Raw genomic sequence first — 18908 nt, forward strand, 5'->3', positions numbered from 1 at the left:
CCGAATTTCCCTGGTCTCTGCTCTGCTGTTTGTAGACCACCAGGCTAACTGTGTCCTTGGTTTATATATGTGCTCTGAACCTGTTTACCTCGGTTAGACTTGATGACTTGAACATTTTAAGGATTCCCTTCCTCTTAGAATAGAGATAACCTAGAGCTTCAGAGATGGGCTTTAAGAGTAAATCACCTGAATCTGTATCCCAGTTTTAATCTGTAAATAAATTGGAAGGGGAGAGTCCATTAGCTTGTATCAGATTCGTGAAGGAAGATTGACCGCTACCTTCAAGCCTAAGTAGCCACTATGCTTCATTTCCCAGGTTCCAGTCCCTTTAGGTCTCTAGAGCTAAGGGTGTCACAGCCGAATGCTCAGTGAATGACCTCTGTAGCACAAGAGTCACCTTTCATAATTTTACTTACTGTCCCTTCATTTCTTCATCAAAAGGCTTCAACCTCCCCAGAATTGAGCAACTGGATGGTCAGGCATTTTATGGAAGCGGAGATGCAAAATTTTCTCCTGAAAACCTCCCTGAGCCCCTTTTCTAAATTTAGAGGTGGTGATGGGTAGAGAGAAAGTGGGTCAGTTGCCGGAACCAAGATTCAAATTAACATAGGCGAGGACCCTGTCACGCTAGCCTTCCTCACCCTTATCTTTCCTCCCCCCCCATCACCCAACAACGAGAACCCTAACTGTAAGAAGGACCTGAATAATGAGAGTCAGGAAGGGAAAAGCAGGAAATGTTTCAAAGACATTGATGGAGTAGGAAGACTTGCCAGGAATAAATAGACAAATTCATGAAGGGGCTTTAATGAGGGACTGAAGTAAGGGGAAAAAAGGTAAGGTAAGGTGAGTAATAGTATGCTTTTTGATGTTTTAGGCAGGACCAGATGATATCAGGAACTTTGATGCAGCGTTTACAGAAGAAACAGTTCCATATTCCGTGTGTGTGTCTTCTGACTATTCCATAGTGAACGCCAGCGTACTGGAGGCTGACGACGCCTTTGTTGGTTTCTCTTACGCACCTCCTTCAGAAGACTTATTTTTGTGAGCAGTCTGCCATCAAGAACCCATTGAGCAAATATAAGCCTACAGATGACATGGAAACTCCTGTTTGTGTGAATATATTCAAATATGTTTAACTAGTGCCTCATTTTTACATGTAATGTTAAAAACTATGAAAAATGTATTTTCTGCTGTATGCGAGAAAATAGGGCATTTCAGAGAACTAAGTTTTGAATTAAAATTTGTATTCTTGTTTATTAAGCTTATTTTTAAACAGAAATTTTAAAAGCTACTGTTCTTAGCATTAACCTATTTTTAAAGAAAACTTTTTTGCTAATGACTGTTTCTTTTTCCCTCTAGGTTTATGCTAACATCTACCCAAGATAGACTGTTTTTTAACAGTCTGTTTCAGTTCAGTTAACATACATTAATGCCTTCGTAGCTCTCTACTTTGAGTTCTCAGATCACAACTATGCAATTGGTACACGGTTGTTTAAGAAGAAACCATATCTTTCCATAATGAATCACTGTTTGACATTATCATTTCTTGGTAGGATTAAAATATAAAAGCATAGTTAACTCATTGGCTGCTAGCTAACACTTTGAGTAACTGTCCATTCTGCAGATGAAATTAAGAAGTAACAAAAGGAAATCCTATGCTTTTGAAATACCAGTTCAAATTTATGAATTATTTTTCCTCTGGAGAAAAAGTAAAAGTTTAATAGAAATTTAGAAATTTTAAGTATTCCCAAAGCTCTGAAGGGAAATAAAGTACTGCTGGATTTTGTTTTTTAAGGCGGTGCCAAAAGCGAATATCTCTGTGTCATGTATTTATATTACCAATACGTTTTATTTATGTTCTTTTTGGTCTTTTGAATATTTAATATATTGTTAAGTAGGTCGAAATCTTGATATTTGTTTTTGCAAATAGCTATTCAAAACTGTCTTCCTAATTGGTTGATAAGTAAAAAATATTGCACTGTCTAGAGTATTTACCTAATTGGGAACTAAAAAGTAGAATAGCAAATTATGGGTCAGTATAAATGTATACAGTTTTACTACAATGTAACAAAAGTTAAAAATAATTTAGGCAGATGCATAGTCAGTATCTTATGTATCTTAGAAAAAGTACAGGAAGCTGACCTTAAAATCATACTAAAATCCAACTTGTAATTGTAAAAAAGAATATCTACAGAAAAACTAAAACTCATGCTTACCTTGGGATTCTGATTCTTAGTTTAGAGATTTTTCAGGTCTTGTAGGAAACTGTGAAAGAGTTTCGTGACGCAGTTTTGATGCTTCAGGAACAAGCATACTTTCCATGTATTTTCTCTTGAGAAAGAAATTACAAAAACTTTTCACACAAATACCCTTTAGCGTAAAATTGTTCAGCAGAAGGCAGGGAGGCAGAGTGTACTTTTGTTAGATTAGTAATGTTTGCATCCAATACACTGAATCTTCCTTTAGAGGTAAGACTTTAATAGCGACACTGTAAATATTTGGTTTATTTGGCACTACTGTAAGTTCTGCTTTTATACAAAGCTCTTTGCTTATTATGAAACAAAAACTGTAGTTTCTTGTATGATTTTTTTTTTACTCAGCTGTTCCTTAATTAAACTGCCAAAAATTAAAGTGCAATATTGTATATTTTTAAGAACAAATTTTAAATAGAATATTGATGTTTCTCAGATCACAGGAAATACAAATCTTATATAGTATAATAAAAACTAGCAAAAAGATTAATGATCATCTAATGCCTGCCATTATTTTATCGTTTATTTTTTAAAATTTATTTTTTTATTTATTTATGGCTGCGTTGGGTCTTTGTTGCTGCGCGCGGGCTTTCTGTAGTTCCAGTGAGTGGAGGCTATTCTTGTTGTGGTGCACAGGCTTCTCATTGTGGTGGCTTCTCTTGTTGTGGAGCATGGGCTCTAGGCACGCGGGCTTCAGTAGTTGTGGCTCGTGGGCTCTAGAGTGCAGGCTCAGTTGTGGCGCACAGGCTTAGTTGCTCCACAGCATGTGGGATCTTCCCAGACCAGGGCTCGAACCCGTGTCCTCTGCATTGGCAGGCGGATTCTTAACCACTGCGCTACCAGGGAAGTCCCCCTGCCATTATTTTAAATTAAAATTGGTGATGCTTACAGTAGTCATTACAAACTAATTATTCGTATATGTAAGGAAGAGAAGTATAAAATTTTAACTAAATATCTGGGTATACATAGAAATTTCTAGATTATCTTAGGCTGACATGTTTAATATTCAGGGAACAAAATCTCTTCCAAGTTTCAAGTTTATTTTTTTTCTCAGAGCATGCTAAGTCTTTTAGAAAAAGGTCTGCCCTTTGAATAGTTGAACCATTTCATGGTTATTGCCAAAATAAACTCAAAGATCTAAATGAAGAAGCCCTGACATCCTTCATGTTACACATACCTCTTATTGCCTATGGTACAGTGTAGGGCTTCCCAACCATTGTCATGTCACAGCACACACTGAAAATTACAACATTTGGCACACCTGGGGAGAGGTGCCAGCTGATGTAGATGCTGGCAGCAGGTGCTCTGCTCAAAAGTTTTTATGCCAAAATAATTTTTCAGTTTATGAGCCAACAAACACTGTTGGGATGTAATTTCAGCAATGGCAAATGTTTTAAAAGTGATTTAAATATTTGAAATATTTATTACTATAAAATTTTATCACTATAAAAATTTACCTTTACCAATATCTTTTGGCATACCTGAAACTTTTATAGTGATTATCCATAGGCATAATATTACAGACCTTTACACAGATATTTTATGACTCATTCTTTTGTACATCACATACTGTATGAAAAGTGGGAGTGGTATGTGGGAACATTTTTAGTAGTGCTGGCATGATTTTCAATAAAGTGTGTTAAAATTGATAACTTATTTCCTCATGTATGTAGTTTGGAAGTTAGCTCTGTTTTTGAAGTGGGATTTTCTGCCACTTGCCTCTAACAGCAGTTTCTACTTTTGTTGGTTTTTACAGATTATTCTATATCCCAAGGAGATTGTTCATTTATATGAAACCCCAGAGTGGACATGGATGAGTTTCAAGTGGCATGAGTACCTTGAAAAGATACACCAAGTTTTGTGTGTAAATAAAATCGACTTGGGGGCAGGGAGTGCTGCATAGCTTTGTTTATTAGATGATCAAAAGGATTTACTGCTATAAAAAGACTGGGTTTCTTCTCTGCCACTTTTGTTCCCCTTCACTCACTGAATATTAAGAGGGTTTGCTCTCTAATTTCCCTGAAAGCATTCCAATTGGAGATTTATATCACTTATTTAGCATTTTTGGTGCAATTTTAATTTGTAATTTGTAATTCTTTAAACATATTCCTTAAAGGGACCCCCCTACAGAAAAGTATTTCTTATTTCACTATTTCTTTGCATTATGCCCATTTTTACAGAGGTACTTAAGTCAGAAAGAAATATAGCTGTCTCAAAATGGTAACTTTTTGATAATTTACCCAAAATCAAGATAGTAGAGAATAGTTTAAAGCAATATTATACAAAGAAAAAAAGCAAATATAGAAGTATAAATTCAGAGTGGTATTTATAGCAATGAAGTAGCCAATCAAAGGATCCTACAAATAAGTTATTTTTACATATTGTACTGAAAATGATGGATCACCATATGACTCTTACGGGAATAGTGTAAAACAAAGAATTACATTACTCTACATAACCCTGCTTACTGTAACAACCATGCCCATTTGGTGTTTTTACTAATCTTGTGTTTAAGTACAACTGAAGTTTTTGCTGTAAATTCTCTGCAGGAATATATCTCAGATTCATCCTTTTTTTCTAATAAAATTTCAGTATTTCCACCTTATTAGGGAACAGAGATTTCCACTCAATTTTAGTTAAACTTTGTGGGGAAGTCAACAATGAGTTGTCAATATTCAAATGTTTTTATGTTTCATTAGTTAACTCTTGGAATCCAGAAGGCTTATATACAGTAAAACAGACCCACTCAAGGTCAAATTTGATCTCAGTGTGTTGCAGTTTTGGTTCTTTCCAGGTAGTAGTTTATATAGCCTTGCTGTGTTGAATTTTTCTCTTATGCCTCAATGACAGCTTACTTTGTTAATGATTCATTGATGCTGCACACTGACACTTCTGTAATTTATTTCAGTAAGATAGCCCCTAGTGATGTGCTTCAATTAGATATCAGAAGCAAAGCTTTGTGTTTTGTCAAAACTCTTATGACTTTAACACTTGAGTGCTGTGCACTTTGCTGTATATACAGCAAATTAAACCTCAAAGAAAAATATTAAAAGGGAAAATAAAGTCAGTTACATGTAAGACAAAAATGAAAGTTAAATCATAATTCTGTCATCTTAAGTATTTTAGCCATTGTACCACACGACAGAGAAGAGAATCAGGAATTTGGTCCAAAGGAAAAGTTAAAGTGGGGAAGAGGTAGAAATAGCATAACCCAAGCAATGCAAGTACACAAGAATGCATGACAGGGACTTCTGTTTTCCAGCTTCACATGGAAGGAGCTTAGAAGTTGCCAGGTAAAAAAAGCTGAACAAACATCAACAACCTTTCTTGGATACAGATGACAGTGGATGACACAGGACAGACTGCTGCCCCCAAGACTGGAGAGACCGACAGGCAAATACAGGGATCTGTGGCTTTGCTGGAACAGAGGCAGCCACCACAGGAGCCAGTGCAGGGGTAGGAAGACCTGAGTTGTATTGACAAATTGCTGGGGACTAAGTGCACACAACTTTGAGACTTCAGAAGTCCAGGAGAACCTAGTCACAGGGATCCCCACAATTTTATGAGATTTACCTCCTGGGGCTCAACCAACTTCTCACAAATATTAAAGAAAAATTCCTTTGTGCTTCCAGCAGGAGGAGGGAAAATGAACCATTTTCAAATATGCCAGAGCACTGTGTTCTTAACAAGTCCTGCCCTCAGGAGAAACTAGTTAATCAGAGCCCGACCGGCAGGGTTTTATCAGAGCCTAACTGAGGTGGGGGAAAGGAAATACCCAACTCCAGTTCATTCTAGCCATCCTAACCCACCTAATACAGGGGTGGGGGGGAGAAGAAGAAAACTGAGAAAGACACTCAGTTTGTGGGACAACTACAAAAGATGTAATATACATGTAATGAGAATACCAGAAGGAGAGAGAGAAAAAAGAACAGAAGAAATATTTGAAGTAATAATGACAGAATTTCTCCAAATTTCAGACACCAAACCCCAGATCCAGGAAGCTCAGAGAACACCAAGCAAGATAAATGCAAAGACAACAAAACAAAACAAAACTATAGCTAGGCATACATTCTCAAACTACAGAAAATCAGAGACGAAAAATCCTGAAAGAGGCCAGAGGAAACAAAGATATGAATTACATCTGACTTCTCAGAAACCATGCAAGCAAGAAGAGAGTGGACTGAATATTTACAGTGTTGAGAGAGAGAGGAAAAAAAAACCCGACAACTTGGTGAAGGAGAAATAAAGACTTTCTCAGACAAACAAAAATTGAGGTAATTTGTTGCCAGTAGACCTGCCTTCCAAGAGAGTTTAAAAGAAGTTCTTTAGAGAGAAGGAAAATAATATAATTCAGAAACTCAGATCTACATAAAGAAAGGAAGAAGGAATCCAAGAAGAAATAAGTGAAGGTAATATAAAAACTTATTTTTTCTTATTTTTAATTGATCTAAGAACTGAAATAACAATGTATTTGATTATGTATGCTTACATATATATCATATAAATATGCTTGCTTATTAAGCTTTTATGTAAGTAAAACAAATGACCATGATACAAGGAATGAGGAAGAGGAAGTAAGATTATTTTGTTATTATAAGGTATTCACACTAAGGTACTTCACTATACTGTGAAGCAGTGTCGTTTGAAAGTGGGCCTTGATTAGTTGTAAATGTATATTTACAGTCTAGGACAATCAGTTTGAAAAAGGAGAAAAAAAAATAACTGACAGCTGAGAAAGGAGAGGAAATGGAATGAATTAAAATCACAAAAGGCAGAAAAAGAAGAGGACAAAAATAGGAATGAGTAAAAAGGCAACAAATGGAAAACAGTAACAAATATGGTAGCTATTAATCCAACTATATCAATAATCACTCTGAACATCAGTGGTCTAAATGCACCAATTAAAAGACAGATTTTTCAGAGTGGATCAAAAAACAAGCCCCAACGACATGTTGTCTATAAGAAATCTACTTTAAATATAAAGACATACAGATTAAAAGTAAATGGATGGAGAAAATACATAGCATGCTTATATTAATCAAAAGAAAGGAGGAGTAACTATACTGATTTCAGAGAGTAGACTAAAGTGAAAGGAAGGTTATCAGGAATGAAGAAGGACATTAGGGACTTCCCTGGTGGTCCAGTGGTTAAGACTCTGCACTCCCAATGCAGGAGGCCCAGGTTCGATCCCTGGTCAGGGAACTAGATCCCGCATGCCACAGCAAAGATCCCGCATGCCACAGCAAAGATCCCACATGTTGCAACTAAGACCTGGCGCAGATAGATAGATAAAACAAACATAATGATAAAGGAGTCAATTCTCCAAGACATAACTATCTTTAGTATGTATGCACCTAACAACAGGGTATATAAAGCTACATTAGGCATGCTTCAACACCCATCTCTCAGAAATGGACAGATCCAGCAGGCAGAAAATCAGCAAGGACATAGTTGAACTCAACAACACCATCAATCAACTGGATAGAAGTGACTTCTGTAGACTGCTTCATCCAAAAACAGCAGATAACACATTCTTCTCAAGTTCACATGGAACACTCACGAAGATAGATCAAATTCTGGGCCATAAAAAACACAGTTTACCAAATTTAAAAGTGTAGAAATCATATAATGTCTGCTCTAAAACCACAATGGAATTAAACTAGAAATCAATAACAAAAAATAACTGGCAAGTCCCAGTTATATACATGAAGATTAAACAACATACTTAAAAATAATACATGGATCAAAGAAGAAATATCGAGAAATTTTAAAATGCTTTGAACTAAATGAATGAAAACAAAATATCAAAATTCGTGGATACAAAGAAAGTAGTGCTTAGAGGGAGATTTATAGCATTGAATGCATATATTAGAAAGGAAGAAAGATCTAAAATCAATAAGTTTCTACCTTAGGAAACTAGAAAAAGAAGGGAAGGCAGAGGGAACTCTGTAACTTTTACTCAGTTTTGCTGTGAACCTAAAAACTGCTCTAAAAAAATTAAAAGAAAAGCATGAGAGCAGGTCCTGTGTAGCTGCTGAAAAAAAAAATGGGAGAGGGGATGAGAATGGAAAGGGAAAGGACTTTGATTTGCATAAAACAGTCCTCTTCCACACCACCACCCCCAAGTTAAAAAATTAAAATGAACCTATCACTTAATGAAGTATTCATCTTTATGAATCTGCCTAACAAATGCCCTATATGAGTGTACCTAAAAATAAATGTTGCTTCTTGCATAAGTTACTAGTTTTACACATGGGATATCTACTTTAAAATTTCAACCTATTGGGGGGGCTTCTAATTCTCAACCTGCCACTCTGATGTCCAGTGATATTCTGTAATAATAAAATGCTGAGTATTTACAGCAGTGTATCAATAAGTTTTGGTTAATCAGTTAACCATAACAATTTATTTCCATGCCAAAGTAATAATGGAGTTTTAAATCAACCAAGTCCAGTAGAATCTTCTAATAGGTTTTTATGTTTTTAATAATACTTTAAAATATGTTAGACATAAGAAAAGCACTTAAAATTTTAAGTATTCAGTCCACTACTGCACATTGCAAACTCTCTGAAAATGATAGTGATATCTAGAATCAAAATGTCAGTGCTGCTTATTTGACTGGTAGGGGAGAAAAGAGAAGACTCCTCAGGGTTTCCAAGGAGGACTGGAGCGGCTGCTTTCCTTATTAAAAACGGATTGGCGGGACTTACCTTGTGGAGCAGTGCGCCTGCCAATGCAGGGGACACGGGTTCCCCTGCAAAACTTTAAACTATACATGAATGCCTTTTTGAAGAATTGATTCTACCATAAAACACAAGATCCATCAGCAGACCATAGCCTAGTTCTCATCTAAAATATCAACAGTGTTCGTGACCACAGAATTGTAGTACGAGACAGTTTTAACAGCTCTTTGCTGTTGCAAATTGATTTCTAGTTCAGCAAAATATTTTCCTCACCTCATCACTCATACAGATTATATTCCCCCCAGAGAAACAAATTCTGTGGTGTTTTGTCAACCCTGTTAAATACTGAAGGGGTGGCTTCAATTACTTTTCCATGGCATGTGGTCCAACCTTCCACCTCCTGGTGCCCCACCCCCATGCATAACTGCACCAAGAAATACTAACGGGGGAGGACTCAGCACAAGTTTTGGTTTTTTGCTAACAGCTTTATTGATATTTAATTCACATACCTTAGAATTAACCCATTTGAAGTGTCAAATCCACTGGCTTTTGGTTTCTTCAGACTTGTGCAACTATCATCACAATCAATTTTGAACGTTTTCACCACCTTGAAAAGAAACCGTGTGTGGGTGGATAAACAAAATGTGGTATATACATAAAATGGAATATTATTCGGCCTTTAAGAGGAAGTACTGACGTGTTATGACATGGATGAACCTTGAAACATTTTGTCAAGTGAAATAAGTCAGTCACAAAGGACGAGTACTATATGATGCCACTTCCATGAGGTACCTCGAGTAGTCAAATTCATAGAGACAGACCATAGCATGCTGGTTGTCAGGGGCAGGTGGGAGAGTGGGGAGCCTGGAAACGGGGAGTTATTGTTTAACGGGGACCAAGTTTCCATTTGGGAAGATGAAAAAGTTCTGGAGGTGGATCGTGTTGAGGTTTCACAATGTGGATGTACTTAACATCGCTGAACTGTACCCTTAAAAATGGTTAAAGTGGGGCTTCCCTGGTGGCGCAGTGGTTGGGAGTCTGCCTGCCGATGCGGGGGACGCGGGTTCGTTCCCCGGTCCGGGAGGATCCCGCCTGCGTCGGAGCAGCTGGGCCCGTGGGCCATGGCCGCTGGGCCTGCGCGTCCAGAGCCTGTGCTCTGCAACAGGAGGGGCCGCGGCGGTGAGAGGCCCGCGTACCACAAAAAAAAAAAAAAAAAAAAAATGGTTAAAGTGGTAAGTTTTTTTTTAAATTAATTTTTCTTGTATTTATTCATTTTATTTATTTTATTTTTGGCTGCTTTGTGTCTTCATTGCTATGTGCAGGCTTTCTCTAGTTGGGTCGAGCAGGGGCTACTCTTTTTTTTTTTTTTTTTTTTTTTTGCGGTATGTGGGCCTCTCACTGTTGTGGCCTCTCCCGTTGCGGAGCACAGGCTCCGGACGCGCAGGCTCCGGACGAGCAGGCTCATCTGCCATGGCTCACGGGCCCAGCCGCTCCGCGGCATGTGGGATCTCGCGGACCGGGGCACGAGCCCGTGTCCCCTGCATCGGCAGGCGGACTCTCAACCACTGCGCCACTAGGGAAGCCCCCATGGGGGCTACTCTTCGTTGCGGTGCGTGGGCCTCTCATTGCGGTGGCTTCTCTTGTTGCAGAGCACGGGCTCTAGGCACGCAGGCTCAGTAGTTGTGGCTTGCAGGGTCTAGCGAGCGTTCTCAGTAGTTGTGGCGCTCGGGCCTAGCTGCTTTACGGCATGTGGGATCTAACCGGACCAGGGGTTGAACCCGTGTCCCCTGCATTGACAGAAGGATTCTTTTTTTTTTTTTTTTTGGTGGTACGTGGGCCTCTCACTGTTGTGATCTCTTCCGTTGCGGAGCACAGGCTCCGGACGCGCAGGCTCAGCGGCCATGGCTCACGGGCCCAGCCGCTCCGGGGCATATGGGATCTTCGCGGACCGGGACACGAACCCGTCGGCAGGCGACTCTCAACTACTGCGCCACCAGGGAAGCCCGACAGGCGGATTCTTAACCTAAAGTGGTAAGTTTTATGTATATTAAAGAAAAAGATTTTTTAATTTTAAAAAGAAAAACAACCATACCCAATAGCAGTCACTCTCCACCCCTTAAGCCCCAGGCAACCACTAATTTATTTTCTCTCTCTCAGATTTGTCTATTTGGGACATTGCACATAAGAGGAATCATACAATATTTGGCCTTTCCTGTCTAGCTAAATCTTTTGCTTTACATAGTATTTCCAAGGGTCATCCATGTTGTAGCACATTATTAGGACCTCATTCCTTTTTATGGCTAAATAACATTACGTTGTATGGATATACCACATTTTATTTACCTATTTATCAGTTGTTTCCACTTTTTGGCTATTATAATACTATAAACATCAATACTCTAAAAATTCACATAAACGTACTTGTGTCAACATATGTTCTATATTCCCTCTCATATTATCTATGTATAATATGTAATATGTGACATGCAATTGTTGGGTCATATAAAGAACTCTGTGGTTCTTTATCAGGGAAAGATTTCCAAATTGTCTCCACCGTTTTGCATTCCCACCAGGGGAGTTTTTGGTAAGTTTTTTTTTAAACAAACAGGGACACCCTTGGCCTGCGATAACAACGAAAACCGAGGGTCTCTATCTTTCTCTCTATACTTTGCCCTGCAGGGAGGAAGCACGAGCGACTCTATTAATAAAGAGGGTGGAGGGCATGTCAGGGTAGTTGCCTTGGTGACCGGAAGGGGCGGTCCCGGAAGGCTCCACGCAGCCAACGGCTGGGAGGTGCGCGCATGCGCACGTGGGCCTGCTGGTTCCCGGGCTCGAGGTGGCGCGCGACGGGCGAAGCTCGGTGGGTGCAAGAGGCGGGGGGCGGGGGGGGGGTGGTCACACACTGCTGGGCTGGGGTCCGCAGTGTCGGAGGTTGCTTCTGAGGGTGGGACAGGCCCTGGAGCCCAGGGTGTGAGGCCGGATTCGCTTTCCATCCACTTTGGTTGTGAGGTGGTTTCCTGCTGCCGCGGCCCTCAGTGTTTCAAGGGAACCAACACTTGGGTTCTTTAGGCTGTGGGAAGACCTGTAGAATTTTATCCCGGTTCGCTTATTGGGTGCTCTTCCAAAGGCGTCCATGTCTTTTCCTCCACTTTCCCATACCTTGGAAATGCATCCCCTCCCAGGACGACGCCCGCTTTACCCAGGTGATGCCCAGAGCAGCGTTCTCTCTAGCCTTTTTTAAGTTCCTGAACGCCAGGCCCTGGTTTATGTCGCCCCAGTGCTTCTGTCTATCTGGATGTCCCAGGAGCCCGTCAGAGCATATTTCAAAGGAGCTTTACCTTATTATTTCCCTCGTCTTCTCCTGGCTTCCATATTTCCATTAGAGCGGCATTCCACCCACCCTCACAGACCGGATACCCTGTCCAGGGTGAAATCTTAAAAAAAAAAATGTCCGGAATCCAGCCCCTCCATTCCATTTCACCCCTAATGCCCTAGATTGGGCCATCCATCTCCCAGGACTATTTTCAATACTTAGAAACTGATTATTGACACTTCTTCCTCTATTCCAACCCACTTTCCGCACTGGCGGCAAGTACTGATTTACAAAATAAAAATCTGACCATATTACTCACCTGTTAAAAACTTTGATGGTTTCCCTTTGTCTGTATAATCATCGTGGACTGCAAAATTTTTCAATCTGGTTGAGCTCCACCCAGCCATTTCCTTTTTAGCAGCCTCCCTTCATTCGGCCCCGGAAACCTTATGTTCTCATGAAGCACAGATGGAACGTTCTGAACACAGCACACACTTTAAGATGGTTGAACTTAGAGCCACAGAGAAATAAACTCCGAAGTTCCTCTCCCCGCTCCCTCCCCCCGTGCGTCCCTCCACCCCTCCCCGCCCCCCGCCATATAATAGGGAGAAGACAGTCTCGATTACTTTTCTTTGGAAAGTGACCTGAACTCCAAGGAGCAGGGGTATGGATTCAACAGTGTGGGTCTGAAAATTAGGGGAAGGGGGATTACCTCTCTCCTTGGAAAACTTTCTCTTCCTCTCTTCACCTCTCCTTCAATTAGTGACATCTTACCTATCAAATGTCACCTTTAAAGTAGAATTTATCACTTCATGTCTATGTCCCCACTGTATTAAATCAAAATATCCTAAAACAATAGAAAATATTATGACCCCTACACGAGGATGACCCCAAATTTTGTGAGCTATTTCGTGTATGTTGTTCCTTCTGTGCTCTCTAGTACATTAATATTTCTTTAATAGCACGTAAGTTGTACAGAATTATAATTTTTTACATATCTATTTTCCCTCACTGTACTATCTGAACAGTAGGGACTATATTTTACTGATCTTTGTATCCCCAGTGCCTAGGACAGTCTGATACCCAATAAATAGTAAATGCCCAATAAATACTTGATAATGAATACATGTGATAGTCATTATTTCTGACTCCTCTAAATTGGCAGCCATTGAAGGCAGGATTCAATCTTATTCATTTTATCCCTAGACCCTAATACAATGTTTGGCATATATTGTTTCCAATTGGTGTTTGCTGTCTTTAAATGAATTTTATGTATTCCACTCTCATTACTATGGTTTAGTGTTTTATGTTGGTCACTGATAGAAAATTTAAAGCCAGAAGAGGCCTTATCATCTAATACAACCCCTTAATTTCCTACAGATGAACCAAGAGAGGTTGGGTGATTTACCCATAGCAACTAGCAAATGCTGGATCTAGATCCAGGTTTTCAGACTTCTTAGGCTAGCTATACTTTGTTACTTATATTGAATTTGTGAAAGAGCTTTTACCACTTTCATTTTTTTAAACAACGCCTGCAAGGGGACCTCATTATCCAATATTAGTTTCAACAAGCATTTTTGGTATACCTACTCTGTAAAGAGACATTTGAAGCTCCTGTTCTTAAATTTGAAATCTTATGGAGAGGCTCATAACCTAGTGTTGATAAAAATATCATTTGGCAAGAGAAACCAGTTTTGTTTCTCTTTGAGTAGGATTTTTTTTTTTGTGCATCGCACGGCTTACCAGATCTCAGTTCCCGGACCAGGGATTGAACCCAGGCCATGGCAGTGAAAGCCCGGAATCGTAACCACTAGGACACCAGGGAACTCCCAGGAATTTTTTAAGTTGGAAATTTTACCTCATTTTATTTCACCCTCAATTTTACATTTAATAGTTTAAACAGTTTTATTATAGATCCTTAAATGTAACTTTTATTTTATTTCTAGGTGTTCCTGTCTTTTCTATGAATTTCACTCTCTGTAGTCTTCACCAGCAGCTGTGGTTTAATCATTCAGTAAAAGAGAAGAATCATTAACTAGGAGAAAATGTCAAATCTAAAAATGAAAGAGGCAGCCCTTATCTATCTTGACAGAAGTGGAGGCCTCCAAAAGTTCATAGACAATTGCAAATCCTACAGTGGTATGTTCAGCAAAGTTGACTTTATTTTAGAAACTTTAAAGTCCTACGTATAACTGTCCTCATTTTTATACTTGTGTATTTTTACAGATTCAAAACAAAGTTATGCTGTCTATCGATTCAGTATTTTAATAAATCCCTCTGATATTATTGAGTTGGATGCTGAACTTGGAAATCATATTTTACACCAGCCTTTAAAAGCTGCTCAAGTTTTTCAATCAGTAAGTTAAAGAAAGAGATAATTTTATGCCACATGGAATTTTTGCTAACTTCTTTGGTTTTTTGTTTGAAATCACAGGTCTGTTTTATTGCTGTTAAGACTCTCTCATTAATTGAACAATTACAGACTGAAGCTCAAGTAAGTTTTAGTTAAATTTAACAAAGAAAACTAAGGCACAATACTTTCAAGATACCTTGTAAATAAATATTTTTATATTCATATATATTTTTTGTTTAAACATATTTTCAAAGTTTAATAAATTATCTTACATATGCATCTTTACTTCCTGTTTTATCACTTATTAAACATTTTTATAATAAAACATTTCAAACATACCCCCAAATAAAGAGAATAATACAGTGAACCTCCATATATCTATCACGCAGATTTAATCGTTTGCAATATTTTGCCATGCTGGCATCGTCACTTTTTTTCTGAAATGTTTTAAAGCAAATCTTTAAAATACATTCTGTATTTCACCCCTACATACTTCGGTATGTATCAACTTCTAAAAATTGTGGACATTTTTGTTATATAACCACAATGCCACTGTTACCATTTACAAAAAAAAATAATTCCTTGGTATCATCTAATATCCAGTCCATATTGAAATTTACCCAGTCAGGGTCTCAAGACTGCCTCACAATTGATGTGTTCAAGTCAGGACTAAAACAAGGTACACACACTATAACTGGTTCTTACATCTCCCTAAGTCTCTTTTAATCTAGAGCCATTTCCTCCCCCTCCTTTTTTATGCCATTGAATTTTTGAAGAAACTAGTTAATTGTCCTGTAAAATGTCTCATCTGGACTTGTCTGATTATGTTCTTGTAGTATTTAACTTATACCCCTAAACACCAAATTTCTGGAAAAAAAGTTGGCTCTAAAGACTTGATTAGATTCAAATTCAACTCATTTTGATGAGAATATATCATAGTGTCATGTGTTTCATACTGCCCTACATTAGGAGAACTGTCCTATTGTTATCCCACTTTTAGCAATGCCACAATTGAGCAGTGGGTGCAGATGATGTCAGTCTGATTCCTCCAATATACAGTCTCCCATCAACTGTCACCTAATGGTTTTCACAGCTATTGATAGTCACTGCCTAGATTCCATTAGGAGTTTCAAAATTGTGATTTTCCTAATTTTAGCAAACTTTCTATATTTACTGGCTGAAACTATCCTGTAAGAGAAGTTTTTCCTCTCATCAACTATTTGGTTACCCTGCAATACAATTTGTACAGGAAAAGTAGAAGGAATGTTTGATTCTTTCCATCTATAAATTTTCATAGTGATGAGTTGAAATATAACAGCCTCCAATGATGACCAATATTTTTTGTTTGTTTTTCCTTTTTTAAATTATGAGGAATTACATGAATTTTTAAATATATCTGATAGGTTTCAATGAATCTTTGTCATTCTTTTTGATGCCTATATTATCTAACTTTGGTCATTGGGAGCTCCTTAAAGTTTGTTCTTATGTCCTTTTGACACATTTCATTAGTTTTTAAGCCCCCCTGGTTTCTATCACAAGGAGATGTACAAGGAGGTCCATCTGGTGTATTTTCTGCCCCATGGAATCAGCCATTTCCCCTAAGGAGCTCTGGTTCCTTTTCATGAGAAATTATATTTAGAGATCTGGGCACTAGAAGTGTTTGTTGCTATTGAGTTGTCATTGTTTTATAAATAAGTCTTTTCAGTGAATATAGCGAGAAATGTGTATTTTTAAAGAAAAATGAGTTCATAATGATATTTTCAATTAAAATATCAGATTATAAGGATTTTGCATCTTTAATTTTATATTTAAATCACTTTTCTCTTAATGCTCAAAAGATTGTTTCCTAATACTACTAACAAATTATCTGTTTGATTTAACCTACAAATATACTTACTATATTGTAATGTAAGTCCAATTGGATCTGCAATTTTTATTAATACTATTTTTGTGTTCTTATTAGATTAATATACTGCTGAAGTTAACACATTTACCTCCTCTGCCAAGTTATACTCTTGATCTTTGTGAGTTTCCGCTTGATTATACATCTCAAAGATTTTATATGATGCAAGGAATTGTGATTGCAATGACAACTGTAACCAAGTATACACAAGGTGCAAGATTTCTTTGTTCAGATGAAGCATGCCCTCTTTCAAAAGGTAAATATTAAAATGTAAAATCAAAGCAATTTATTGTTTAATCTTAAATCATGTTTACAATTAGTTAAAAAACATTCACAGCATAGAAAGAATGGCGTAAAATTAGGTGTCTCCTAATGTTTACAAGTCTGCTTTGCGTAATCTTGAAATTCGTTCTTTCTTCCACACCTCTCCCCTATAATTTAACAGATGCTCTTGTGTTGCTGAAGTACTTGTTTTTCTCACGCGCTGTTTCATGACTGTTCATGCTGTTCCCTCTCCATGTAATGTCCTCTCTCAACCCTTTGGCTTAACTTCCAGGACATCTTTTCCATTCATCCCCACCTCTTATTGGGTTGGATGCCTCTCCTCTCTTCTCTCTGAACACTTTGTATATGAATACTGCATATTGAAATTATCTGTTTCTTATTGCCACCTATTGAAATTGTGTGCTTAAGTATCCATATCACCAGTGCCTGGCAAGAAATAGCCATGCAATAAATGTTAATTGAACTGCTATGAACCCACATGCAAAACTGGTTTAATTGTATGTTGAATTAGATTCATTTTAAAGGATTGAAAATGGAAAGCTAAATCTGAAGGCAAATTTAGCTTAACTGTTTTCTTTCAGGATTTCAGTATATAAGAGTGCATGTACCTGGTGCTACAGAGTCTGCAACGATAAGAAATGACTTTTTGTGTAATCTATGTTCATCTTCACTTCAAGAAGACAGAAAATTTAGAGTACTTGGTGGTAAAAAATGCATTTACGTTTTACAATTACAATTTTTAAAATAATGTCTGATATTTTAATGTGGAAATTAAATTGAATATATATTCTAATAACTGATTCTTTTTTACTATTTGCCTTAAGATAAACAGATAGTTGAAATAATTACCACAAAGGCACTTCGTGCTTTTCAAGGATATTCTAACAACCAGCCATTTAGGTTTCAATCTCTCACAGTCTTCCTCAGAGGTAAGTTCTATTTGCACTAAAATATATAAACTATATAACTGACTTGTTTATGCTTATATATTAAAAATGGTACTTCAAAAGCTTGAAAATAATAGGTCTTCTCTTTCTTGAGTATTTTAAAGAGTCATATTTAGCTAATGTAGCAATTATTCATTCAGTCATACAACATTCACTTAAGATATTAGCACCTGCTATGTCTCAAGTACTATGCTAAGTCTCAGGGTCACAGTTATTTACAGTAATAATCTCCCATTATTGTATGTGTATGTATTATATAAATATTGGAGTTATTGTTTTAAACTATAAGCTTCAGGAGGGTAGGGACTTGGGTTTTTTACTGCACATAGTAAAAACTCAATAAATGTTTGTTAAATAAATGAATGAGCATTGACATATGATTAACTGTTGAGAACTGCATGGGTAAAGACCTGTGAGTAGACAGATTCTGCCATAAAGGAGGAAATCATTATCAGTATCAATCACCCATGGAAGAGTGAGTCATTGTTGAGAAGCCAGAACTGTGAAAATGAGGATAGGGTTCAGTCTCTTTTCTTGGGCTAAAATTGGAAGAATTAAACTTTTCGTAAAGAGAGATCTTGAATGTCAACGATGTGTAGGAGACTCAAGGGTTAGAAAGCAGAGACTCAAACAAGAAGTCTTTTCACCATGGCCTGGCAAGGACAAGGCAGGCGTGTAAGCCCAGACGATAATAGGTAATTTTTAATATCAATTACTATGTGCCAGGCACTTTTACATATATTAACTCATTTAGTCACAGCAACTCTTTCAAGTAGGTTCTATTGTTATCTCCATTTTACAATGTAGAAATGGACACACAGAGAAGTTAAGTAACTTTTCCAAGGTTACACAGCTAGTACATGGCACAGCCATGATTCAAACTCAGGCATTCTAGCTTCAAAGTCTATGATTTTAACTACTTAATTCTATTATATACAAACCATACATTACAATATAGAAATTTAAGTGACTATCCAACTTATATTTTAGTAGAAAACCCTTTCTTCTAATAAACTCTTAATAGAACCCAAATACATTTTTAAAAGTTAAATTAATAAAAGCAGGCCTTTGGGGGTTTTCAGCAGAGATACCCAGACTTCCCAGCCTCCTAGCCTTCCTCTTGACCCTTTCTTGACTTCATGACACATCCACGATTCCAAGGAACACTTGAA

The 18908-nt window shown here is 37.7% G+C and overlaps 2 protein-coding genes and 1 non-coding gene across 4 annotated transcripts in view; all 3 read left to right on the forward strand.

The window, feature by feature from the left end:
- The window catches only part of LOC116742526 (serine/threonine-protein kinase Sgk3), a 65842-nt gene extending 63104 nt beyond the window's left edge, over positions 1–2738 (forward strand). For both annotated transcript variants that reach the window (XM_032610233.1, XM_032610234.1), the window contains one exon: positions 875–2738. In XM_032610233.1, the coding sequence (XP_032466124.1) occupies positions 875–1045 (171 nt within the window). In that variant the 3' untranslated portion in view covers positions 1046–2738. The remainder of the gene's footprint in view (positions 1–874) is intronic.
- A 4643-nt stretch (positions 2739–7381) lies between these two features.
- TRNAG-CCC lies at positions 7382–7454 on the forward strand. The gene has a single exon. It is a non-coding gene; the product is annotated as a tRNA-Gly (tRNA).
- Positions 7455–14189: 6735 nt separating this feature from the next.
- The window catches only part of MCMDC2 (minichromosome maintenance domain containing 2), a 36527-nt gene continuing 31808 nt past the window's right edge, over positions 14190–18908 (forward strand). The window contains exons 1-6 of the mRNA XM_032609363.1: positions 14190–14387; positions 14475–14605; positions 14683–14742; positions 16565–16760; positions 17371–17493; positions 17614–17718. Of these exons, the coding sequence (XP_032465254.1) occupies positions 14294–14387; positions 14475–14605; positions 14683–14742; positions 16565–16760; positions 17371–17493; positions 17614–17718 (709 nt within the window). The 5' untranslated portion in view covers positions 14190–14293. The remainder of the gene's footprint in view (positions 14388–14474; positions 14606–14682; positions 14743–16564; positions 16761–17370; positions 17494–17613; positions 17719–18908) is intronic.

Source organism: Phocoena sinus, chromosome 17 (genome assembly GCF_008692025.1).
Source record: "Phocoena sinus isolate mPhoSin1 chromosome 17, mPhoSin1.pri, whole genome shotgun sequence".
In the NCBI taxonomy this organism is placed as follows: domain Eukaryota; kingdom Metazoa; phylum Chordata; class Mammalia; order Artiodactyla; family Phocoenidae; genus Phocoena; species Phocoena sinus.